Source organism: Ambystoma mexicanum, chromosome 2p, assembly GCF_040938575.1.
Source record: "Ambystoma mexicanum isolate Mex_15411 chromosome 2p, UKY_AmexF1_1, whole genome shotgun sequence".
Taxonomy (NCBI): domain Eukaryota; kingdom Metazoa; phylum Chordata; class Amphibia; order Caudata; family Ambystomatidae; genus Ambystoma; species Ambystoma mexicanum.
This window is the reverse complement of record NC_090923.1, coordinates 280218550-280245030: the sequence shown is the minus strand read 5'-3', so window position 1 is coordinate 280245030 and position 26481 is coordinate 280218550. Positions and strand designations below refer to the sequence as shown.

General features: G+C 46.5%; 1 protein-coding gene across 3 annotated transcripts in view; it reads left to right on the top strand.

Annotated features, from left to right (window-relative positions):
• RFT1 (RFT1 homolog) overlaps positions 1-26481 on the top strand; it is a 416949-nt gene that overhangs the window by 41816 nt on the left and 348652 nt on the right. For all 3 annotated transcript variants that reach the window (XM_069643549.1, XM_069643548.1, XM_069643550.1), the window contains one exon: positions 10964-11098. In XM_069643549.1, coding sequence (XP_069499650.1) covers positions 10964-11098 — 135 coding nt within the window. The remainder of the gene's footprint in view (positions 1-10963; positions 11099-26481) is intronic.

Sequence of the window (26481 nt, the reverse complement as noted above, 5' to 3'; positions counted from 1 at the left end):
TGAGTTTGTACTGTTCTCTGAGAATGTTTAAGGAGTATAGGCACCAGCCGGCTTCCATGTAGTTGTGATCATCTCGCTCATCCAACTTCCTTCTATCACTTGACTGGACACCATGAAATTGAGCCTTTTCGTGTATTTGATCTTATTCTTCAATAGTCCTCTGACGTCTTTTGTTTTTGCTTGACCTCTCTGAACAGGAAGTTCTGTTCTTTCACGTTAATTGTATCCAATGTCAGCCAGTTCCAGTTTGATAAGACCTTGGCTTTCTTGGCTCAGTAAACTCCATAGCTGAACTTTTATTCTATTTAATTCAATTGCTTTTCTCAACTGCTACACTAAAATGAGGCCTTCTTGCTTTGTTCAGTACTGCTTATATACCTAGTGGAAACATCCATCCTTTACTTGTCCATATGTATCTATAGAGGTATACATATGTATATATTGGCGCTTGCCACTGTCTAACTATTTAAAAGAATGTGGCTAGTTTCATGATTGCTATGTTCATTCTTAGAATTACAGTTACAAACCAACTCTTTACAAGTAAGTAACTTTTAAACACTTCTTTTCTAGGCAAAAGGTCAAATCCCTTCTAAGTCTTTCCTTTTTTATTGGAGCATGAGTGTTCTCGGTGGTAGAAGGGGGGTCACTAGGGACTAGGGGCCAACAGACCGTGTCAGAATAGCTTCCTTAGTAGCAAAAGTCAGATTTCCTTAGGAAAACTGGGTAAGCAGGTGAGTACTTTACTTCTAGGGTTAGAAGAGGATCCAGGGGTTTTGCAGAAGATACCCTAGCCGGATTCTAGCAGTGGACTGGGTGCACTGGATGAGAGGCCTTCCCATCGCAGAAAACAACCTACAGCTACACAGAACTCCTAACAGGCTTAAAGTAAGTACATACCCAAGCCAACACAGTACCTCAGCATTGAAGAAGATTTTGCAGCAGGACGACTTCAGGGTCTGCAGCCAAATACCCGGTCAGTTGATTCCTTGTCGTGGTGACTGAAAACAAAACCTCAGAAGGAACTTTGCAGCAGTGATCGATGAAGAAGGCTATAGGCAAGGTTTCCCTTGCGGCTGAATGCGGTTCTGCAGATTTGGCGCCTTTTCAAGGTGCACAGAAGAAGACAGAAAATTGCGGTTGGATTCTCGTCATTACAAAGGTCCAGCACTCTGAGGGGACCTTTCGGACTCGATTTGTGTCTCTGGAGATCCACCAGGATGACCACAAAGTTTCAGCGAGTTTCAGAATTCAGAAGACTGTACACCGCACGATGGCTAGAGATCCCACGGTATTGGGGTATTGCAACAATGCAAAGTCGCAGCAATGCATGGGATGGCTCAAAATGCAGGTCTTCTTGAGTCTAGTGGGTCTCACCAGGCTCTGGTTTGCGGTAGTCTTCTTAGAGTCCCCAGGTCGATATGGAAGGAAGGGCTACAGCAGGCTCCGGTTACACAGCAGGCTTTCCGGTCGCTGGGAATCGCTTCAGCCGCGTTTCCTTCATCTTCCTCTTTGGTTTTCGGTTCCAGTGGTCAACTTTTCTTCAGCTTCCAGGTTTGCAGCATTTATCAGGAACTACAGCACAACCTCTGCATTCTCTCCCCGCATTTTACAAGAAGGGGGGTCTGGTTGTCCAATCAGGACAGCCAGCCCCCCCCCCCATTGGGATTTGTCCCCATTCAAGCAAGGCATATGACAAAGGGCTGGGGAGTTTCTCATACGCTTCTTTTTCCCTTGTACTAAGGAATGCCTAGTCAATTTCCAAGAAAACCTTCTTGATTTCTAACCATTTTAATTCCTAAAGCAAGCAGATTTCAGTCATGTGTGTCATAGAAACCAGGTTGCCCCCATGATGCTTCTTCATTTCCAACACTTCAATGCAACCGTTCTGCATTTGTACACTCATCCTGATTGACCAAAGAGATGGCGTGGATAGCCCTCGCTATTTTCCCATCTGTTTTTCTCACTTTAACATTTTAACATACTACCAGCCAAGTGCTTGCACCTTCATCCCTCAACGTTCTCCTTATTTAAATTTCTCGTAGTCCCCTAACTCCTTCTTCCTTGACCTACTTTTTGACTCTATGTCCCTCATGGATGAATGTAACTGCTCAAATATGTTCTGCTCTCAACAACCTGATCTTGAAACTGTTACTCCCTTATATCCTTCTATCACCTACCTATCCACGATCAAGGCATCACTTTCAGATATTCTCTCTGTTCTCCGTTCCCTTACATTTACCAACCTTAATATTGACCTACTTCCTTCACATTCCAAGACTTGAAATATCTCCAAATGCAAGTGCAAGCCAAAGTAAATGACCTACTACCCCAAAAAGATGTGATCCGCCTTCTATGCCCTATTGGCACTCCCAACATGTATGCTATCTAGATCGATCAGGGCTTCAGTGACTTAAGCGTGGCTCTTCTCTCCCCATTCGTATAATTTTACTATGTCATCCTCTTGTTCACTCGCCCAATTATTATGTCAACTTATGATTAACATGTACCACCACAGGCTTAGCTGGCACACATTCCACTTCCCTCCTCATCTTTCTAACAAAGATTCTCTCTTTACAATCACTATGATCATAATTTAACATCATTTCCTCTCATCGTTCACCCCCACAAACTCTCTTCTACCCTATGTTAATCCCATGCCATACCTCCTTCCTCTCTGCAAATGACCTTTCCCTCTACTTTTCCCCTGCAATCTTTAAGATCCGGGATACACTTGTAGCCCTTCTCTTCCTCACTCCTCCATGCCCCCTTTTTTCACCCACTCTCACACAGTCTATGTCCTGCCTTTTGCTCTTGCTTCCCACCTCGCCCACTGAATAGACCCCTATACTTCATACCGCCAACCCGTCAAGTGTCCGTGTGGAACCCTTTGCTCCTCAAACTATTAAAGCAATTGCACCTATAACCTGCTACTATCTGTTCACGCTCTTCAATATCACACTCTCCTCTGGGGTCTTTTTGCTCTGTTTGAAAGCTGCCACTGTTCTACCTTTCCTAGAAAAACATTCTCTGGCTCTGAATAGTCTGTCTAAATATCGACCTCTCTCTTCTTCCCCACTATAGCAAAATCCTAGAATGAGTGCTATTCAACAGGATCATGCACTATGTTGAAGTCAATGAGCTTTCTGAAACAAATCCTTCAATCAAGATTCCAAAGACATCGCTCCACTGAAAAAGCTCTTACTCTTGTCTCTGACATCCTCACCCACGCCCTCTCCTCAAACTTGCCTCTATCCTCCCCCCCCCCCCTCATTTATCTATGCACAGGATTTGACACCATGGATCTCTCCACTATCTTAACGGCCCTCTTTGACGTTAGAATTCTCAGCACTAACCTGAATTTCTTCTTAGCGCACAGATCACATTTATTTCTTTTTCTGGAAACTCACACACCTCCAATATCACCCCTCTTTCTGCAAATGTCCCTCAAGTGTCTGTTTTTCTCCCACTTAGATCTATTTTTCTCTTCGTTCTTCCTTCAGTATTTTCACAATATTTCCCTTCAGCAATAGATCATCTTGTTCTAAGTATACATTGTGAAAGACCATATTTCGATAATGGTGTCCAGAGATAAAGGGACTCTGATGTGGATTGAGACCCGGCAGAAGTTTTTGGAGTTCCCAAGAACTCCACCTCCATTTGTAGTGTGACAACCATACTTCAGAAACACGAAGATAGAAATAATAAAGAGGTTGCCCAAATATTTTTCACAGGGACCTTTTCCCCATAGTCCTTCACCCACCCACCACCCAGGCCACATATTAATGTGACCACAGAGATGTTGAGCAGTTTTACTGATGATTTTCTTTTTGCTCCTTTATTCACATATAACTCTATGGAACTGTGCAAGGTTTTACTTTTCTTTTTAACCTGTGCTGAGTTCTGAAGGTCAGAAGTATTTTGCTTTACTTACCCTACTTAGCTCATCTATGTTTGGGGCACTGATCAGTTGCTATAGCTATCAGCGCAGGGGGGACTCTGCCCCCATTGCAGAATTCCTTGTTTATTTTACACTGCACATATCACTTTACAATAAGGTATGGTAGGGGTACTTTGTATCTCTTTTTTTAATTTTAAGTAACATTTCTGTTGCCTGCATGATGCGTTCAGGATGGGCTGTTGACAGCAGATATTGTTCTGCCATAAGATCTTCAAATCAGCGTACATCAAGCCACTCTTAAAAAACACAAGTGGCGACGTAGATGACCTTTCCAACTACAGGCCGATCTCTAACATCCCCTACCCAGCAAAACTTCTAGAAACCTACGTATATAAACTAACCCAAGAACACGTAGAAAAACACCACATGCTGGACCAAGCTCAAATCCGTTTCAGACCAGCGAGAGGAACGGAAACAGCACTACTATCCATCTGGGATGACCTCAAAACTAACGCAGACTCAAGCACTACTTCAGCCCTTATTCAGCTCGACCTCTCCACAGCCTTTGACACTGTTAGCCATGACACCCTGACCAAAAGACTAGAAAATATAGGCATAACAGACACAGCACTACGCTGGACCAAATCATTCCTAACAGACAGAACAGAAACCGTATGGATAAAACCTTTCAAATCTACTCCACGAGTTAACGGCTGTGAAGTACCACAAGGATCCTCACTATCTCCACTATATTTCAACATCTACCAGACCCGGTCATCGGAATCTTCAAACAATACAACGTTACATGTTACAACTACGCAGATGACACTAAGATCATCTACAAAATCAAAGACACTGATGCCGACCATTCAACCCTTACCGACTGTCTAAAACAAGTCTTCGACTGGATGAATGCCAACAACCTGAAAATCAACCCAGGAAAGACAGAAATCATGATTGTATCCAAAGACCAAGACAACGAAACCACCATCCCATGGCCTACGGAAATGGGAAACGCACCGACACCATCGAAGGTAGTAAAAAATCTGGGAGTCCTAATGGACAACAACCTAACCCTGGAGCCACAGATAAATGCAACAGTGAAGAAATACTTTTTCCTCCTGCAGACGGCAAGAAGAATTCTACCTTTCCTCTCCTTCGCGCACAAAACACTCACTATCGTCGCCCTAATCATGTCTAAAATAGACTATGCAAACAGCCTCTACCTCGGAATACCTCCTGAAGAAACTGCAACTGATCCAAAATGCAGCAGCAAGACTACTCCTCAAACTATCCAGAAGAGATCGCATCACTCCTGCCCTAAAAACCCTACACTGGCTCCTAGTTAAATATCGCATCACCTTCAAAACACTGTGCATAACGCACAGGGCAATCGGCGGACAAGGAGCAGAATTCCTACAATTTCTATTCCCTCCGATCGAGCAACGAAATCCGCCTGGAACTCAAACCATACCTCAAGAAAAAACTTGGAGGCACCTCCTTCTACCACTTAGCCGCAAAAACCTGGAACAACATCCCAAAGGAAATAAGAAACACTGAAGATCACCTAAAATTCAGGAAATCACTAAAAAACTGGCTCTACAACACCGCAGACTAAACCGGAAAAAGGAAACTGGTAAAAAGGATAACTAAACCGGAAAGACACGGACATCCCTGACCGGGTAGAGTAAAGCCCACGGCAGCTGGACGGGTGACATCGGATAGACAGGAACACAGGTGGCACGCACGGAGACTGAGTCAACAAACCCAGACAATCCCACCAACACTCTAGCCCGCCCCGTAACTTAACTACTGCCAGGTACCACGTTGGTGTGGAATTATCGAGACATTGGCAATCTACCCACTACCGGAGAGGTTGTCATTAGCAGATGCACTGGCCACTAGAGTCTAAATGGAGGATAAGGGGAGCCATGAGAGAGCATGTTAAACGCGGGGACTCGAGCAGTATGGAACCTGTATGCCAGACAGAGCCGCAACAGGGGAGACTACGCAAGCCGAGCGCTTCAATTCAGGATAGAGATGCAAACTAACCAACACTACTAACAATTTCCCTTTCTGCATACACCTCTCAAATTCCAAATCAAACACAACCAAAACCTACAGCACAACAAACCGCACAAACTTCACTACATTGCAACAACAGAACAAAAATACACACAGCCTTGCACAACAGTACACGACGACTGCCCGCCGCAAACACCCCAGGCCCAGCCAACGGACCCACCGGGCTGAGGCCGCCAACAGCACATCACTGCTCTCTTGCACTGTGCCTGCTTCCTCCCACTAACTCAACCTCCCCTCCTCTTTCAGAGCCGCCAGAGCGCCAAGGGACCACTACGGTGGTGATAGTGCGCGGTACAAATGTCCATTAACATTAACATATTTGTTTACATTTCCCGCTGTAATTTAACCATATGGTGCCTTTTAGAGGAGCATATACCCTAAAAGGGATCTATGAGATCACTGCTCCGGCCACAATGGCGACTACGAAAATGTCCACTTCCATTACGTCACGGTGTGTGCCACCGACTCCCCTCTATCCCCTGCAGCATCAGTTCCCACCCACTTGGGTGGAGCGGAGCTGGCACTGCATGGTTTTTTTTAAAAACATTTTTTTTTCTTTCTTAAACTTTCACCCGGCTCTTTATGTAACAGAAGCAGGAGACACCCCAGAAACCCCTGAGCCCCATTACACTGACTCTAGTGAGCTGGGGGCACCCCCATAAACCTTGCTCACCTTAGTCTTGTGTAATGGGGGTCAGAATTTTTGTTTTGCGGTCAGGCGCAGTATTCGTAATGTCAGCACAATCGTGGCAACATTTTGGTACGATTCCCTAAAATGACATGCCACAAGATTTTGCCTTGTCCTCTGGTCATCTTGGCGTTTGGCCTTTTTCCTGCCCTCTCAGGGCCATATATACACCATATAAATCAATCCCTTTCCTTGATAAAGCCTTGGCTTTCCCATGTAAAGCAGAGGTATGGCCTTCTGGCCAGATGTGTGGGCTGGGACTGTCTGGTCCCAGTCCATCTTCTGGTCAGAGTGTGTCTTTTGGTGGGCAGATGTGGTAGCCGGAACCTGTCAATGATTGAACAGCCTAGCCAGTCTGAATGGTGCAGATTCTTACTGTTGGTGGGTTCGGGGGTGACTACTGCTCGAATTTAGGATAAAAGAAATACTCCATGTAGCCATTCTTCAGATCGTCGTTAGATCCAACGTCTCTACAAAGAGGAGCAACCTGCTGAAGACCCGTGGAACGTCATTACAGCCAACCAACATTGCTCTCAGCAACCATTCCGGCAAATCCCTGCTCCTTTGTCAGAGCTCCTGAAAGCCTTAATTTATTCCTCAGCTCCTGGCCTAGGGGGAAAAAACCACTCTCGACCTCTGCTTTAGGATCCTGCCCTTGGAAGCCTTCATGGTAACCCGGGCCCACTCTATATACTGACCAGCTCCCGCCTGGACCATCTCATTGCATCCGTCGCCATCCTGAGTTTGGACATGGGACTCCGCAGACCCTCCACTTGTGAGACAAGAGGACTTCCCCTAGCAGTTCTCCAAAAAGACGAGGGGCCTTTTGGGACCTACTTCTTTGTCTCTGCCATGAGGGTTGTCGGACACCATCCGATCAGTGTTCATTACTGCCCTGACTACATTATGTCCTGGGGTCCACTGAGGTCATCCGCATCATTGTCTTCATCATGCCAGGGTCATCCAGATCACCGGTCCCAGAACCGTCTCGCAAGAGAGTGGAATCGTCAGTTGGAACTAAATCTTGATTCTGAAAGCAGCCTCTACAATAGTTACTCTAGAGCCCCCCTTTCAACTGAACCAATGCACACAGTAAGTGGACCAAGCTGTTTCAGAAGACACGGTAGTGTTTTCTGACGGAATCGGATTACAGGCGGTGAGTTCACGTACCTATTTCCACCCACCTCCTAACTCTGCATCTCCCGAATAGCTATCCTATTAAGTTCACACTTCATCATGTGCAGCAGCTGGGGAGCAGGTATAAGCGGATCTAGGAACCTGGCCTAAGCCCCGCCCACCTGGTGCCTTCCTGCTTGCCGCTCATTTCCCTACTTAAGGAGCCCTCCAGCCTCTTTTCCATTGCAGCTGGGGAGCAGGTGTAAGTGGATCTAGGTCACCTTGCCTAAGCCCTGCCCACCTGGTGCCTTCCTGGTTGCTGCTCCTTTTCACCACTTAGCAAGCCCCGCCCACCTGGTGCCTTCCTGCTTGCTGCTCTTTTCCCTACTAAAGGAGCCCTCCAGCCTCTTTTCCTTTGCTGCTGGTGAGCAGCTGTAAGTGGATCTAGGTCACCTGGCCTAAGCCCCTCCCACCTGGTGCCTTCCTGGTTGCCGCTCCTTTTCACCACTTAGCAAGCCCCGCCCACCTGGTCCCTTCCTGCTTGGCGCTCTTTTCCCTACTTAAGGAGCCCTCCAGCTTCTTTTCCTTTGCAGCTGGGGAGCAGGTGTAAGTGGATCTAGGTCACCTGGCCTATGCCCCGCCCACCTGGTGCCTTCCTGCTTGCCGCTCCTTTTCACCACTTAGCAAGCCCCGCCCACCTGGTGCCTTCCTGCTTGCCGCTCCTTTTCACCACTTAGCAAGACCCGCCCACCTGGTGCCTTCCTGCTTGCCGCTCTTTTCCCTACTTAAGGAGCCCTCCAGCCTCTTTTCCTTTGCAGCTGGGGAGCAGGTGTAAGTGGATCTAGGTCACCTGGCCTAAGCCCCGCCCACCTGGTGCCTTCCTGGTTGCCGCTCCTTTTCTCCACTTAGCAAGCCCCGCCCACCTGATGGCTTCCTGCTTGCTGTTCTTTTCCCTACTTAAGGAGCCCTCCAGCCTCTTTTCCTTTGCAGCTGTGGAGCAGGTGTAAGTGGATCTAGGTCACTTGGCCTAAGACCCGCCCACCTGGTGCCTTCCTGCTTGCCGCTCCTTTTCACCACTTAGCAAGCCCTGCCCACTTGGTACCTTCCTGGTTGCTGCTCCTTTTCACCACTTAGCAAGCCCCGCCCACCTGGTGCCTTCCTGCTTGCCGCTCTTTTCCCTACTTAAGGAGCCCTCCAGCCTCTTTTCCTTTGCAGCTGGGGAGCAGGTGTAAGTGGATCTAGGTCACCTGGCCTAAGCCCCGCCCACCTTCTTAGCCCTGCCTCTTCCTTCCTGCTCTTAACTCTTAGATGAAGGGCGTCTCTCGCCCGGGCGTCCAAAGTGAAGGGCAGTCAAAGAAAAGGGCTATAGCTGTTTGGACCTGTTCAGAGCAGGAGGATCCAGAGTCCGACCCCCTGCTAAGACAGCAGGTAAGCATGCAAAAACATGTGTTTACACCCTCTGTCCCAACAGGCCATCCCCACCCTCTCTGGTGCCCCAGTGTTGTTCCCTTATGCACCCCTCCCCTTCCTGCACACAGGAGTCTGTCTTGATACATTCTGGTTTCACGATCACCATCTTGTGGCCAATGCTGCGTTTTACTTTTATGGACTTTATTGATTCACGGTGCGTCACCCTTTCTCAACTCTCATGCTGGACTTCCTTTGCATCTTGTACTCATGGTGGCCCTGAATCATGCTGTTCCATCTTCATCTTGTATCCTGGCTTGCAACATTATGTGTTACTACTGACTTCTGCAATTGTATTCGCTCTCCTCTCTTGCTTCTCCACTCTTTTTGACTGTTTAATCTCTGTTCTCTCCTCCCCTCCTCCCCTTACTTTCTTCTATGCACTTACTCTATCAGAATTGTCCCTGGACCTACTATGATAGCAACCTCGTCTGTCGCTACCCTATCCCCTTACTGTTGCCCCTCCACTCCCTCCAGCACTATCTGAAACGTTGTCAGGCCTAGTACGATAGTCACTTGTTTTGTTCCTCCCCTCCCTTTCTGCACCCCTCTCCCTCACCTTTTGTTTTCCTTCAGCTCTACCAGAAATGTCGTCAGGCCTAGTACGGTTGTCGCCTGTCTGTTTCCATTTCCTTCCCACTCTCCTCCTCTCTTCATTATCTATGTCTTAACACTTGCACTATCTGAAATGTCGTCAGGCTGAGTACGATAGTTAATTTCACATCCTTACTGTTCATGGCCTGTAAGAATGTTGTTGTATTTTCCCTTGTTCCCTTCCTTGCCTTGAAGCGCTTTGAAACACATTGTGTATAGGCGCTATATAAATAAACTATCATATATCATGGATACAAGACAAAGAGTATAATCTCCAAACTTGCCCCATACGAAATACTAATCTTTACAGTCCCTATAGGACAAACCTGCAGCCCTTCTCTGTGAGTACTCTTCAGAACCTGTAAATCACCGTTAGCTGGTGTTTACTATGTTTAGTTGGCGCTCCTCTCTACATAGGATAGTTAAGATAAAATGCATCAAATTCTTTTGTATCTTTTTGAGCTTGTTTTTAATTTTAAAAAAACAATGTTTTTCTAAAATCAAAATATTCTCAGGAACCTGGCAGGTTTTATTGTTGCTGTGAGTTTTTCATGAAAATCTACAATCCTGTACTATACAGTCAAAGTGCCACCATACCAAAACCTGACTGTGGCAAAGATTTAATACATGGATCGTACCATGTAACTGTTTTTATTAGGCTTGTGATTTAATGAAAGACAAAGGAGGAGAATTGCCCAGTGGTAGGCCGATTTCAATACAGAAAGTGTAGCAAATGGCCAACTTGTTTAATGTCTGTGAAATATGTATATTTGTGCTCCATGTAATCATTCTTTTAATAATCTTTTCTCAAGTATTGCTTCTCAATATCTTCTATCTAAATAACATTTTTTATGTAGGCATTGCTCTTGTAGTAATTTCTTTTGAGTAATTAATTTGGATTTAATTTCTTCTGTCAAACATTTCTCATGTTTATTGTTTGGGATATTCAATGATGTTCCTTTTTATTTTGATATTTCTTATCCGGTGTGAGAACCCCCCAAACTAACCAGCTATACCCCATTGTTTCTTGATTGTTATTCAAAAAGATATTGTTCTAACAAAGGTTAAATGAAGTTTATGTTAAGGGTTTTTCAAAGACTTCTCTTTTCTTCCAGCTTTTGTATACAACCCTTCTTGTTCTCTGCTATGTCATTTATTTTGTGACATTTATTGGATCACTCGAAGCAAGAAGTAAATCTTTTCCAGTGACTAGAGTGACTGACCTGTTGCCCACTCTGAAGAAAGGCCAGGTAGCTATTAACTGGCACTGCATTTTGTTGCTAGAAATATGTTGATGAGGATCTATAATGAACAATGTTTTTCCAACTTGAAATATTTTCTAGTTTGTGGCTGGGCCTTTTTGTTCACCATTGTTTGGCTGGGGGATTTTTTTCATTTTTTTCTTGCAAAATGTGATTCAGGTGAGGAACTTCGCCACAAAGCTTACAACAATTTTTCCAGCTGATTGTGATTGAGATTAGTGATTCACTTCTCTCATAGTGATAAATTAATTTTTTCAACCAAAACAATGGTATGAAACATTTTTGCTTTTTGTCAGTGTGAGAATTTTAATGGAAATGATGGTGATTTGTCGTTCATCAATTAAAAGAACATTGGGGAAAATTGCCCAATTTGCTTTTGAGTAATTTAAATGTATCCATCCCTTCTCATGGGCAACAAATGATTTCATACAATTGCTGATGGTCACCGCCATGGCTTCTTATTGACAGATATTGGTTTGATACTGATGGGGTGATCATGAAAACATATTGATATGTAAGTAAGTGATCATTGCTCTTAAATGCCCTTCTTCTTTTAACCTCTTTTAACCTGTTCTTTTCAGACAAAGAGAGACGTAGATGACCATGTGTGCTCTCACCTATAAAACAGGCAGTGGAGAACTTGGGGGTCATGGACTGTTAATCAATTGCAAATATTTGTGTTGTCTTAATATTAGAATGATTTGTGATGTAGCATTGTAACATAATGGTAAACTAAAAATGGTAAAATATTGAAAGCAAAAAACCCTTCATGCAGTCCTGTCACATAACTCATATACTTAACAGTGATATTAATAATATTTGGTGTTTTATATAGCACCCCATATATAGTAAACACAATGTTTAAAGCCCCTTTTAAGAACTCTTAATAATTACCTACATTATTACCTACATTTATCATACTCAATTTACAACCTCTGAAGGATGAAAACGTGAGTCAGCCAAGAGTAGCATCAAAACCTTTTCTGAGTAGCAGCTCCTCCTCAGAGACCTAATGTCACAGCAGCATTAGGGGATGGAAAAATAAACGTGTAGGTCTACTCTTTTAATGTTACTTCTTGTATGTTATATTTGAATGGGTAGAGGATTCCAGGTACCAAATCCGAGGTAGCGTTTGAAAATTCCTTCCCTTTAATCCCTCAGCTGCTGACAAGTGTGTATGTCCCATTCTTGACACTGCTTTCCCAGTGCTGAGAAAGTGGTAAATGCATTATGTCCTCATTTACTATTAGTTGCACTCAGCACTGCATATAAATGCATGCAGTAGTTGATGTGTTAAGAAGAGTTTTGCTCCAGAGGGACCAATACCCCTTAGACAGCATGGTGAGACACATTTTAAAGAAGCCATTGCTAGGAGACTGCCCTTTATTTATGTTTTTGTTTTTTACTGAAAAGCTCTTATGCCCTAATTTGGCAAGTCGCCAATTGTGGAAACCCATTTGAGAGCCCTTTTTCACAATGCACTTCAGCCTTTCTTTGTACATACTCTTTGGTGTCTCCTTTACGTATGTGTTTTATTTGGTGGTCCACCTCGTACTCTTCCCCAACAGCTCTCAACCATTTGTGTCGCAAAGGCGGGTGAAAACACCCGATTTTATTTTTGGCGGGTGAGAGGCCCATTGAAACAAATGGGCATGCAGGAGGCTTGGCGGGTGAGTCAGCTGTTTACAAGGCGGGTGACACCTGCCAAAAGCGTGTGAGTTGAGAGCTATGCCAACCTCACTCGCTCCAGCTGCAATCTGCGCTCCACACGCCATCCATTTCCCAAGTACATTTCTCAGTCACCCGCCCCATCTCCACTAGTTTACTTCCCTCTTATACACAGCCGCCATTGCCCTCTTGCTGTCTCCTGATCCTCACCTCTCTTCACTCCTCCTTCTTTGTCCCTTTTGTCGCTATCTGGGAGTATAGCTTGGGGTATACGTGCTTGTCTTGGATGCAAGACAATACTGACCAGCATGGTGTCACGTTGTGAAGTGACAGACATTAGACTCCTCCACATCTTTATGTGGGTGATTCCCCGTTTGGGCCATGAGGGAAAAGTGAAGTGATGTTGGGTTAGGGAGGGGGGCAGTTCGGGGAGGAAGGGGAAGTGGTTGGCCATTTCAAGGTTGTTCAAGAATAAAGGAGGTTGTACTTTGCACCCGGCCTGTGTTCCGTTATTGGCGGATGCGTGCTGAAAGGTGTGATGCCTGGTTCGGAGTGAGTGCCGTCCACCACCCGAGCTGACACTGGCGACGAAGGGCACAGGGCCCCACACCACGGCCAACACTGCCACGGAGGTCCCGCACGAGGGAAACGGAACGACCTGTAAATCCAGCCCGCCTCTGTGAAGGCAGCACAGAGGGTGTCGTCGGGCACTGTACACGCATCGGCGTGCCTCCATAGGCAAGGCTGCATACACACAGCGAGGTGCGCATTACGCTATGGCAGGCCCGGCTCCGGAGAGCCACACCCCATTCCTGCGCAGCAAGCGCAGAGGCCCTTGCAACTTTGTATTCCACGTTTTAAGCCCGGCACAGTTACATCTCGCCCCCACAGGCACTCATAGGGCACCACGTACCCTCAGCAGCCAAACATGAGGCTGCCTGTCACAAGTGCAGGCAGAACAACAGTTTCCACATGCCAAGACGGCAAGCAACCGACACAACTGCAGGAGGATTGGCCCTGCTAGTAGCCTGGTGGCCCCCAGCTACATCCCAAGTGCCAGACCCAATTTTGGCCCGCAGGCCTCCCCAGTGCAGTGGCACACACACCAACCTGCCCATTTCGCCTCAACCATGCCTGGACTTTGCTCTTCCTCGCACCCACACCAACTGCGCCACCAGGAAGCCCCCACAACATTTCAAGTTAACCTCAAATAAGCCATAGCCATGTCTGACGAAGAGGCTTCATCCACGTCTGGCGTCCAGGACCCTCAGAACAGACATCTCCCTCGGGCAGTGAATCCCAGGTGCTGTACCTGCCCCACGCGTTTGATGTGCGCAACACCAGCAATCTGGGCCCCAGATGGTCCACATGGCTATGGGATTTCAAATTCTATGTGGGTGCAATAGGACTCGATGACATCCGCCTCAAAAACACACGGTCTATGGCCGTCGGACCAGCAGTCAGATACATCGCTGGAGAGCTGGTGAACCTTGACACTGCGACCTACCACGATCTGCATACCAAGTTTTTTTTTTTTTATGGTCTCCCGTTCCCTCCCCTCACCCCGAGCCTACCCTACTTTGCGATCTGCTTCTTCGTCTGGCAGAGGGGTTCCCTCCTCTATGTTCTCTGCTGGGTCTTGGTCACTCGACCAGTCCTGAATGGACCCAAACAGTGTGGCTATTAAATGTTTCCAGGCTGTCAGGGTTTCTGCTTCTTCACCTCCTCCAGCGTTACTATCTTCTTGCCATACTGCAGTTTCAGCCTCTGCCCATTTCTGGAGGTCTTTCCACCATGTTTCTATCCTTGGTCTGTGGCATGCCTTCCATCCCATGGCAATTCTACGCTTCGCAAGTATATACGCCAAATCCTTTAGTTTACTTACATGTTTAAGTTTACGTGGTCTGGGGAAACCCCCTACCAGACATGCCCATGCTGTGTAAACAGTTATCTTAATCCCTTTTCCTTTAATCTGTGGGCTATTTCTCCCCAAAATGTCTCTATTTCTGTGCATGCCCAGAACATATGAGTCATCCCAGTGCTTTCTTCGCTGCATTTGGGGCATATTTGCCTTACCGCGTTTTTAAATTTGGCTATCCTCTGGGGTGTCATATAAGCCCTGTGGGTTATATACAGTTGTATTTGCTGTAACCTCGCATTCCTTGACACTTTCTTGTGGTACCCTTGGACCCTCTCCCACATACCATCACTCATAGGGGCCCCCACTTCTTCCTCCCAGTCCTGTCTCAGCTGCAATACTTCCTTCCCCACGTTGGACATCATCAGCTCATATATCCTGGATATCTCGTGCCCTCCTTCTGCTATGTCGTATATTGTTTCTATGGCAGTGTCCGGTTGCTCCTCTAGTACTGCTTCGGACCATGTCTCTCTGATTTGCTGCACCATCCTATGATATATGATGTATTGTCCCGTGTGCAAACCCGTTTCCTCCACCAACATTCCGAATTCCTTTATCTTCCCCTCTTGCCATATGTCTCCCACAGTTGCTATCCCTACCAGATCCCAGTGCTTCCTGATCACCTTTATTAATTGGCCTTCTTTTCCCGTCAATGTGACCAGTGGCACTTGCGGGGAACGTGGGGTTGGGTTCTCCATCACCTGACAGGCCTTATGCCATATCTTCCATCCCAATATCATCATCTCTGAGCGCTCTTTCATATCTGATTTGGGCAGCCATATCATTTCTTTCAGGAAGTATGGGGCGCATTCTAGTCTAAACAACCTAGATTCCGGGGTTGGGTCTTCTGATAGCCATTTTGCCACATATTGTAGTTGGCGATTCTGTTCCTCGTCCCATGCCAGAGAAATTCCTTACATATGCTATGCATTCTAGCGAAAATTCTTCATGGTATCAGATATGGTATGTTCCCGAAATAATGCAATAATCTCGGCAGAACTACAATTTTTAGCATCGCCCCTCTTCCCATCATCGCCAAAGGGAGCCTTACCCAGCACTGCATGCTTTTTTCCATGCACTTGACCGCTTTCTCAGTATTATGTTGGTGCTCTGCCTCCACAGTATGGTAGATGTCTATCCAAAGATATCTGAACGTATCGACCTTCCATGGTATTTGCAAGACTGGTAATTTATCTTGCAGGGTCCCAATATACCTACCCAGCAGAAATGTAAATGATTTTTTGGGATTCACCGCTATGCCAGGTAACGTCACAAACCGCTCCATTACTTCCAGAACATATTGGAGGTTTTCTTCAGGGTATCTGTCATGATTCCTGCCCCTCATGTCCCCAGCCCTCCAAGATGTCAGGCTGGAGCCAGTCCACGATCACTTACATGGCCCTCAAGGGCCTCTCCATCCCTCCAAAGACCCACTTGGAGTCCGACTTGGCGCTTGTGGCACCAGACTCACTCACTCCCATAGGCTAACATTGGGGTTTGGACTTGTAGTGGATTGATGGGGACAAGATGGATGCCCCCACATATTTCGGTTCCCACAACTGCATGTGCGGTCTAGTCTTTTGGGTGTGGTTCAGCCCAGAGACACCTGGGATGCCCAGAGACTATTTAAGCCACACCCAGGCTGAGAAACATGCTTTACGTTTTCTGCACCTGCAGCGTGACATTCACTGTGTTCGGATCGGTTTCCAGTAGGCCTGCATCTTTCTTCTGCGCTCAGCTCCTGCAAAGGCATCTTCGGCGGTGTCATTCCCATCCCGGCACACCGCTTCCTAAGGGAAAAGAACAGAAAAAAGGCATTAGTAAGCATTCTGCAAATCTTCGCTTATTTTTAAATACTTTACGAGCTTCAAACACTTACCTGAATCCCAGCCGCTCTGGGGGAACTCTCTCCGGAGCTTCTCATCCATCTGCAAGAGGGAAAAGACACTCCAGGTTAGCGTGGAAACATCTAAAGGCGCCGCATATCGCGCTTACCCACCGCATTTGTTCTTCATAACCGGCATCCACGCTGAAAACGTTGCGGCACCTAAAAGACACAGAAAAAGAACTCAGTTCAATGCAAATACGAAAGGGGTGCATCGCGCATCGCGCTACTCATCTCGGCAGCATGCCGCCATTCCCGGACGCCGGCCAACATCTAAAGGAAGGAAAGGAACGAAGTTAGAGAACTGTTCAAAATACTCATTAAACTTACCTGTTGGACTCTTGCCAGTGAAGTAACTAGGCAGCAACGAGCCCGCATCAATCAACGAGCCCCTGCGCTGAAAGCAGGACGGAGAGCACACTATCCAAGAAAACAAGGTGAGCTGTGGATGAAAGGGAAGGGTTGGACCCCGGCGAAGGAGGGGTTCAAGCACACAGAGACAATAGGGAGTTAAACTCTACCAATCCTGTGTTTCAGGCCCTGTCTCCAGTCGAATAGCCTCCAGGGAAGGGTTTAAGGTGTTAAGAGGTCAGAACAGGCTGAGCGACGTCCCCGTGGATACCAGGTGAGCGTTACAGGATCGCAAATACAGCAGCATATCGTCAGCGTACAATGAGACTAAGTTTGACTCCCCATTTATGTTAATCCCTACTATGTCATACTATTGCCTTAGATATATCGCCAGGGGCTCTAGTGCTAAAATGTACAGCATGGGGGACCAGGGGCATCCCTGTCTAGTACCCCTACTAAGTTGCCACCTCTCCGATATTATTGCTCCCATTTTAACCCTGGCCAGCGGTGCACTATATAGCATTTTGACCCATTTAAGATACCCCGGCCCTATCCCATAACTGGACAGAGCCGCCATCAACCACAGCCATTTGACTGAATCAAAGGCTTTAATTGCGTCCAAGGATACAATTGCAATTTCGCTCGCATCCCCTTTCGTATGTTCTATAACTCGGTGAAGTTGTCTAAGGTTATTGGATATATTCCTATGTGGGACATATCCAGTCTGATCGGGGTGTATTAGTTTAGTAATGATATATCTCATTCTGTTTGCCAGAACAGCTGTGAGCATTTTGCTGTCTTGATTAAGCATTGACAGCGGTCTGAATGATCCACACTCATTGCCAGGTTTATTGGGTTTAGGGAGCGGTATGATAATCGCCTCTCTCAGGGACACTGGTAACCTTCCTGTTTCGTATGCCTCATTAAGCATTGCTCAAAGCGGGGGGAAGCACCTCAATTCTATACATTTTATAGAATTCACCAGGGAGTCCATCAGTCCCCGGCATCTTGCTAGTGGGTAGCTGCACTACCACCTCTTCTAATTCCTCCAGGGTAATCAGGGCATCTAGGTCCTTTTGCTCCTCCGAGCTAATTCGTGGTATCCCTATGTCTTCTAGTGTTTCCCTTATCTACCTGCGGTCGCTTCCCCCTTTGTCCCCATACAATTGTTGGTAGTATTTTAAAAATTCCCGATTCACATCCTCTTGGGTATCCACTACACTCCCATCCTCCTTAGTTATTGTTCTGATTGTTGGTCTGGGAGTCTCGCTTTTATATAACCATGCCAGCACCCTCCCTGGTTTATCTGCATACCAAGTTGACTGAATATTTCATACCCCATACCAATGTTGACTATGAGCGCCACCTCTTCCACATCACACAACAGGACAAAGGAGAGTCCCTCGACAACTGCGGAATTAGACTGCGCATTAAACTGAAACACTGCAAAATTCATCGCTACTCGAATGATGAAGCCCTACGATTGCAAATCATAGCAGGGTGCAAACCCCATTCGTTTTGCAAGAAACAGCTACAAAAACAGCGGCCGCTGGATGAAATGCTCGCTCTAGCACTCATTGAAGCAGCAGTGGATTCCCAACTGGACAATCTGGGCAAAGTCACTTTACAGCCAAAGGCCTCTTTCCCAGACGCTGCCCACAAACTTTTCACCACGCCTTCGAATATACCATCCAGGCGCATAGACGCCACATGCTAGAGGTGCGGGTCCGAATAACCCCACACAGGCGACTGCCTAGCCCTAGGACAGAAGTGTGCTGCGTGTGGGGGCCATGACCACTTCAGGGCAGTCTGTAAAAATGCCCCCGCTCCCCCGAGCAGTTGGAGAAGCATGAGGGACCGCAGGCGGACCATGCCTATAAGCCTCCAGGAGGGTGGTCCGGACCAAGAACCCAGATGGCAATGTCGGGAGGAGCGTGACCGCAGGAGAGCATACGCCTGAGAGTACCGGCCAGCTGACGTTCCCAGACAGCATGGCCGCAGATGCGATGTCTGCTATATTGAAATGTGGTCACCAGCAGTGAGGACCAGAGGAAGAAAGGATATGTCTGGGCCCTAAATAATAACACGGCCACTCAACACAGCCCAGTGTTGGCCCTTCAAGGGAATGGCGCGCCATTGGACTTCTGATAGACACCGGAGCACCAGTTAACATAATTAGTGAAGAGGCGTACAACTCCCTCCCCGACGCTCCAAAGCTCAAGAAGGCCACAGTGGACATTTACCCATACGGCTCCACCACGCCGCTCCCCTGCAAGGGTGTTATCTCTGCCATGTGCACGCACAAGGCTCATGCAGCTGAACTCCAGTTACACGTCCTCATGACAGAAGTAAACAGTGGCTGTATACTCAGCTTTAAGACTGCGGTGGACATGGGGCTGGTGCACATACTATACCAGCTGATGGCCCACAAGTACTTTGGGAGGCCTGAGGACATTGAAGTCGCATTACCCAATCTATTCAAAGGGATGGGCAAGTTGAAAAACTGAAAATTCCATCTCCACATTAACCTGGAGATCAAGCCTGTCGCACAACACTATAGGGGCATACCCATCAATATCCAGATTCAGGTGGAAGAGAAAATCAACAAACTCCTAAAGCAACAGGTCATTGAGCCCGCGGCAGGGCCCACCCCATGGGTATCCCCCATAGTACCCGTCCCGAAGAAATCCCGAGGCGACTCCATCAGACTGTGTGTGGACATGCATTGGTAATGCCAATAGTTTGGGCGTTTACTGTTTTGCAGTTATAGGCACCAGAGTGCAAGGTTGACAATGCAAAGGTTTAAAGGAGGATGTGATAAGGGTTGCAGGTGTGCATTCAAATTAGAAGGCGAATAGAGCAACGTAGGAAGCCATTGATAGGCAGATGGGGAGCTGGTGCAAGTGGATCTAGGTCACCTTTCCTAATCCCCGCCCACCTGGTGCCTTCTGGGTTGCCGCTCTTTTTTTCCCCTATTTTAATAAGCTCTCCAGCCTCTTTTCCTTTGCAGGTGGGGAGCAGGTGCAAGTGGATCTTGGTCACCTGGCCTAAGCTCTGCCCACCAGGTGCTTTCCTGGTTGACGCTCTTTTTCCCCACTTGGCAAGCCTCGCCCACCTGGTGCCTTCCTGGTTGCTACTCTTTTTCTCCATTGTTAGGGATAATTCTCAGAAATGTGCTAATTCCTCCCTACTTTAGAGACCCCCAGCTCTTCTGCTGGACTCTAGGACTTTTTTATTTTTGCCTGGAGAGAGTGAGACCCTTTTTTCCCACACTTTCATGTATTTTAATGTTATTTTGAACTCTGTGTTTCTTTTGGTTGTGGAGTCTGACAAACTCCATAGGCGGAATCTTTTTACATTGTGTCACACAGCGCCTTCAGTGCAGTGGCACAGGGAAGTCTTTCAGATTTCCCCAAGGTTTAAATACCTTCTCTTGGATAAACTATTGTTTCCAAGAGCAGTAAAGTGAAATTGACTTTACTTACACTTGTAACTTTCTAGACGCAGCACACTATCTTACAATAGGGTGTTGGAGGGGTTACTTAGTATCCCCTTTGTCTACTTATCATTTCCTCGATGAATGGCTGGTGGCAGTGGTTTACTTTTAACTATTATGGTGTGCATTTACCGCGGGCGCATTCGCAGCTGCAGTAAAGCGCCCAAGGGTGCTATTTTTGTCAAAATGGCCCAGTCTTCTTTTTTTGCCATTTCTTTGTGGAAAGGTCCTTCTTGAGATTTACTTTGCAAGCCAAACTAGGTTTGGTCCCTTTGGTTTGTTTTGTCTTTGGCGGGATTCAGAAGTGAAGCCGCCTCTGGCTCCAGGGTGTCTGGTGGGGGCAGGATGCGTGGGAGGTGCCCGAAAACTCCCTGTGCTTAGTCTCCTAGGAGACAGGCATGCACTCTTAGGTGATTGGCCGGCTGGCTGTCTGGAAAGGACAGCCACCCAGCTGGGTGACTGACAGCTGGGCTGGAATGAATGTGAGAAACCTGCATAAAAGGTGAGGCTTTTTGGCTTGAAAGCCAGAGTCGACCACTGGACGAAGGAATCCGAAGAAGAACTTGAAGAAGATGCCTCCTGCAACTCCTAGACCGTTGGTTTGCCCGGTGAATCCCTGCTACTGTGCTGAAACTCCAAATTCGTATTGACAGAGAAGCTCCTGCAAGGACGACTTCTCCCTTTGAGTTGGTGGGACCAATCAACTCCAAAGTAAGCCACCTGGACATCCTCTCGGAACTGGTTGAAATTCCACTGCAGTTGCTGCTGGAACCGAATAGCCAGGGAGAGGAACACCAGATTGTGTGTGTTGCTTTTAAACTGGCCAAGAGCTCAGGAAGATCCTCCGGACTCCGAGGAAGCAGAACTGACCGAGCCTTAGCCACCTCAACAGAGAGCTGGACCCCAGGTACAAGGAAAACCCATCTCGACAGCCAGGAACCGCAGTGTCGCTATTTGCCATAGATGCAAGGAGCTGAAACAACAAAGTGCCTCTTGTTTGAAGATTACTGGTTGCAGTCGGTGACCGTCCTATTGCAGTGCAGGAGTCCCCGGACGTCCTCCCTCTTGTCCCCACGACTGGGGCCCAGGAACACCAGGATCTGCACAGTTGCACAGGAACTGAAGTCATCTGCTGCCCTTTTTCTAAAGTTACTTTACAGTCTAAGACAACTTACCTCTTGTTGTGTAACTGCCCTTGTTCTCTGTTGGTAAGACCTGTTGCGGTTGCTCTTTAGAGTCGCTGATAGCTTCTTTACTTCACAAGTCTAAACGGCTTGTGGCCCTACTTTTGAATTCTTCTTTTCTACAAAGACTTCTAAAAAATTGTGCAAGACTTTTACTTACCTGCAAGAAGTGCTTCAGCTCACCTAGAATTTTGCCCAATTGGCTTTGGCCTAGCCGGGCTCCCTGAATGACTCTTCTGCCCTCTGACATTGTGTTTTATCATCCGTCCAGGAAGGGGTTAACTAACTTTGTATTGGGGTGACCAAAAGTACTTAACTGCTTCAGAATATTTGTGTGATCTCTTGTTCTGTTATAAGAACCTGTTTCTTTGCCAAACTCTTAAGTCTAATTCTAAATGCAAATAGCGGTATATTAATGTCCACAGTGTCCTAATTACCAAACATCACCTAAGGGTGTAGGTCTGCCATCCCAAAAGGGTACTTACTGGTTTAGAAATATTGGGATTTTGGAGTGTATTTGTGTGTTACTATTACATTGCCCCCTTCTGAAGAAGGCTTACTGTAACTGACAAATACATTAATCATTGTTTAATCAAGAAACCTTGTGTGTAGAGTTTATTTGAATACTTGTCACTGTGAATCTCTGTAACTCCACTACAGCTCACATTTATCCCTCTTGAGATAAGCCTGGCTGCTCAACATGCTACCAACCTGTGTAGTACAGACTTATAGCAAAGGTTGGATTCCTATTGCCAGGAGGTCAGGGTTGTTGTAGTGCACCCAAAGGGTACTGCATACAATTGTGCCTAACACCCACCTAGCGAGCCCCGCCCACCTGGTGCCTTCCAGGTTGCCGCTCTTTTTTTTCCCTACTTGAGGAGCCCTCCAGCCATTTTTTTCGTTTGCAGATGGGGAGCAGGTGCAAGTGGATCGTGGTCACCTGGCCTAAGCCCTGTCCACCTGGTGCCTTACTGATGGCTGCTCTTTTTCCCCACTTAGCATGCCCTGCCGACCTGGTGTCTTCCTGGTTGCTGCTCTTTTTCCCCACTTAGCAAGCCCCGCCCACCTGGTGCTTTCCGGGTTGCTGCTCTATTTTCCCTACTTAAGGAGCCTTCCAGCGTCTTTTCCTTTGCAGAGGGGGAACAGGTGCAAGTGGATCTTGGTCACCTGGCCTAAGATCGGCCCACCTGGTGCCTTCCTGGTTGCCTCTTTTTTTCCCTAATTAAGGAGCTCTCCAGCCTCTTTTCCTTTGCCGATGGTGAGCAGGTGTAAGTGGATCTTGGTCACCTGGCCTAATCCTCACCAAACTTCTTAGCCCTGCCTCTTCCTTCCTGCTCTTAACTCTTAGACCAAGGGCGTCTCTCGCCCAGGCGTCCGAAGCGAACAGCAGACAAAGAAAAGGGCAATTCCTGTTTGGACCTGTTCAGACCAGGAGGACCCAGCACCATACCACCTGCTCAGACTGCAGGTAAGCATGCACCAACATGTGTTTACTCCCTCTGTCCCCACAGGCCATCCCCACCCCTCTCGTCCCCCCGTGATGTTCCATTGTACCCCCCTTCTGGCACACAGGTGTTCACTGTTTTGCTTGATTCTTCTACCCTGCCCCCTCCAGTCTACTTCTGCGGGAGTCTGTCCTGATGCATTCTGGTTTCAACATCACCGTCTTGTGGCCAATGCTGGATTTGACTTTTATGGACTTCATTGATTCACGGTGCGTCACCCTTTCTTAACTCTCATGCTGGACTCCTTTGCATCTTGTACTCATGGTGGCCCTGATTCGTGCTGTTCCCTTCTTCGTCTTATCTCTCGGCTTGCAATTGTATGTGTTACTACGGACTTCTGCAATTGTATTCACTCTCCCCTTTTGCTTCTCCACTCTTTTGACTGCTCACTCTCTGTTCTCTCCTCCTCTCCCTTTTCATATCTCCTCCCCTTACCTTCTTCTATGCACTTACTCTATCAGAATTGTCCCTGGACCTAGTATGATGGCAACCTCGTCTGTCTCCTCCCCCTCCCCTTACGTGTACCACCCTCCACCCCAGCACTATCTGAAATGTCATCAGGCCTAGTACGATAGTCTCTTGTTTTGTTCCTCCCCTCCCTTTCAGCACCCCTCTCCCTCACCTTTTGTTATTCTCTGGCTCTACCAGAAATGTTGTGCGGCCTAGTACGGTAGTCGCCTGTTTCCATTTCCTTCCCACTCTCCCACTCACTTCCTTATCTATGACTTGGCTCTTGCACTATCTGAAATGTCGTCAGGCCGAGTACAATAGTTAATTTCACATCCTTACTGTTCATGGCCTGTAAGAATGTCATTGTATTTCCCCTTGTTCCCTCCTTTGCCTTGAAGTGCTTTGAAACACATTGTGTATAGGCGCTATATAAATAAACAATCATATATCATAGAGGGTGCCGATGATGAGCAACAGCAAATATGAGCGACAAAGGGTGAGAGCACAAAAGAAAAAGCGAGTGTGAGATGAAAGGATGAAAGAAAAATTAAGGGCTGAGAGCAAAGGTGAGGGTATGAGAAGACGGAATACGGGAATATCTTCAAGGGTGCCATAGAGAGAGTGTGACAGCACGTGCGGAGAAGGAGAGTGATAGGAGAGTTAGAAAGAGAGACAGACAGTGGGCGCAGTAGGAGAGCGAAAGAGAGCAATGTGCTCCTTAATTAATCCAAATGTAATTTGGATATGTGCGTACTTGTAAAGCACCACCGACAGTGGAGTAAGAGCGGTGCCTTGGAGGATTACCACGCATCCGACCCATATGCACTTAGGAAGGACACAATTAAAGAAAGGGAGAGTGGCCCAAAGTAGGCAAGAAAAGAAAGAGTACAATGAAATATGGGATTGTAGTTCTTCTTCTATGCAATTCCAAACGAGAAACATTTAACAGAATTATTACCTACTATCTCGAGCATTAGAATTTCTATGTACTGGATTGCACATTTTAAGAGTCCTCACTTTCAGGTTTTGAAAACTCTACTAAATGCTTTGTGTAAGTATGCATGATTTATTATCATTTGTTTTAACACTGACAGAGAGTAGCAAGAACGTTTCTCCCTATTAGGCCCAATGCACCCAAGCACTTCCTAATTCTTTTTTTTTTTATTGCATTTCTGACATCAAAACAACAGCAACACATTAGAATTCACTGATAACCACGCGCATGCTCTTCAAAAGGTCCAGCCATATGACCTAGGGTCTTTAATAATAAAACACTTGCTGAAAGTAAATTAGGTCATGAACACTTACCACTGCTTCCAACGGAAGTTAATCATTAGCAGGAGTTGTGGCTGTAAACATCCTGTGGGGGCAGCAGGAGCATTTGTTCCCTCGCAAAAAAGGTTGCCATTAATACAGCTACTTAAGTGTTTCATCTTGTGGAGATCAGAAAAGGGTTTCAACGCCAGCGTCCGGCTGAAAATGAAATGCATACTCAAGGCGTGCTGCTGAAATGTGTTCAGACTTCAGGCAGCTGTGCCATTCAGGGACACAGGCTGCTGCGGGCCGCCTTATCCCATCCATTGCACTTTTAGAAGCTTGCATTTGTATGACATTGTCTTTACAAAGCCTCTCTGAAAACAGACATTTTTTATCGGCCTACCACCACCATAGCAAAACATTTTTGAAGCGGAGCACTGCCGTTTCCGCCAGGATAAAAGGAAACCGTGATACCATGAAAATGCTGGCATACTCCGACAATGGCCATGAATATCGATCACTTTAATCGCAACCCAGCGGCCAAAGCCACAGCTAACTGATCACCCCTTACCCGCCACACTTCTCTCCAAACCCTGGATTATCCACACAAGGCTGCATATGAGGGAAAAATGGCATGGAAAATGCAGGACAAACGTTTGCCTGCAGCGCGGCGGTAGAGAGGAGAAAGAGCAGAGTCTTGCAAACAGATCCCTCCACGGCCTCCAGTCACACAAACACGTGACGTGTGACCGTACTCCTGTTTGGGAGAAAAACCATTAAACCGGGCACTATTGGATTACATCTGTGTAGTACAACATTGCTGAACACTTTGTGCACTGGGAATTGTATGGCACAGCATTTCGAGTTGTAATGCCAACACCAAAGAATGCTTCTTGTAACCCCTTTCTTCTTGTTTTTTTTTAATTTTTTTTATTGTAACAATTAGTTTATACAAACTTTAATTACAAAACAAAGACATCACATAAGACATCACTAAAAGAAAAAACACAAGTCCAACCAAACGCATAGAACCAGTCATTAGTGATTCAATTAAGAGACTTATCCTTACTCTAAAAGTTTTTCAAGGGAATCAATCACTGCACAGGTTAACATCACATTGTTAGCAGTCAACAGCATCCACCACCATTCATCCAGATTAGTGTCAACCGGAGCAAATCTGCCCAAGGTACATAACCGTTGTGTAGTTCTTGTGGGACATTCCATAATTATGTGTTTTAATGATTCTATTTCTGTGCAAAATCGACAAAGATTGTCAGCAGTCTTTATGTCGTGTCTCCTCCATAAAACTTCTTTAGTTTTGTAAACATTCAGACGTAGCCTCAGAAACTTATTGCAATGCCATCGGGAAGGAAATCTTGATAGATATTTTGGTAGTTTGTCTAGGCAATTGCATGATGGACCTAGATTCAAGGATGATGACATTGATGTGCGCCGCTCTTCATTCGAAATCCAGTTCCACTGTCTTTGTTTTTTCTTTGCAAATTGAGGCATTGCTGTTACCATCTGCCATGAGATATTAGTTGTCTCTAATATTTTCCTGATTTTATTTGCCCAAGCCAGCGGAATTCCTGCATGAGGATTCTTTAGTCTTGATTCAAAAATCTTGTACGCTGGTGCTATGTTTGACAGATGCATT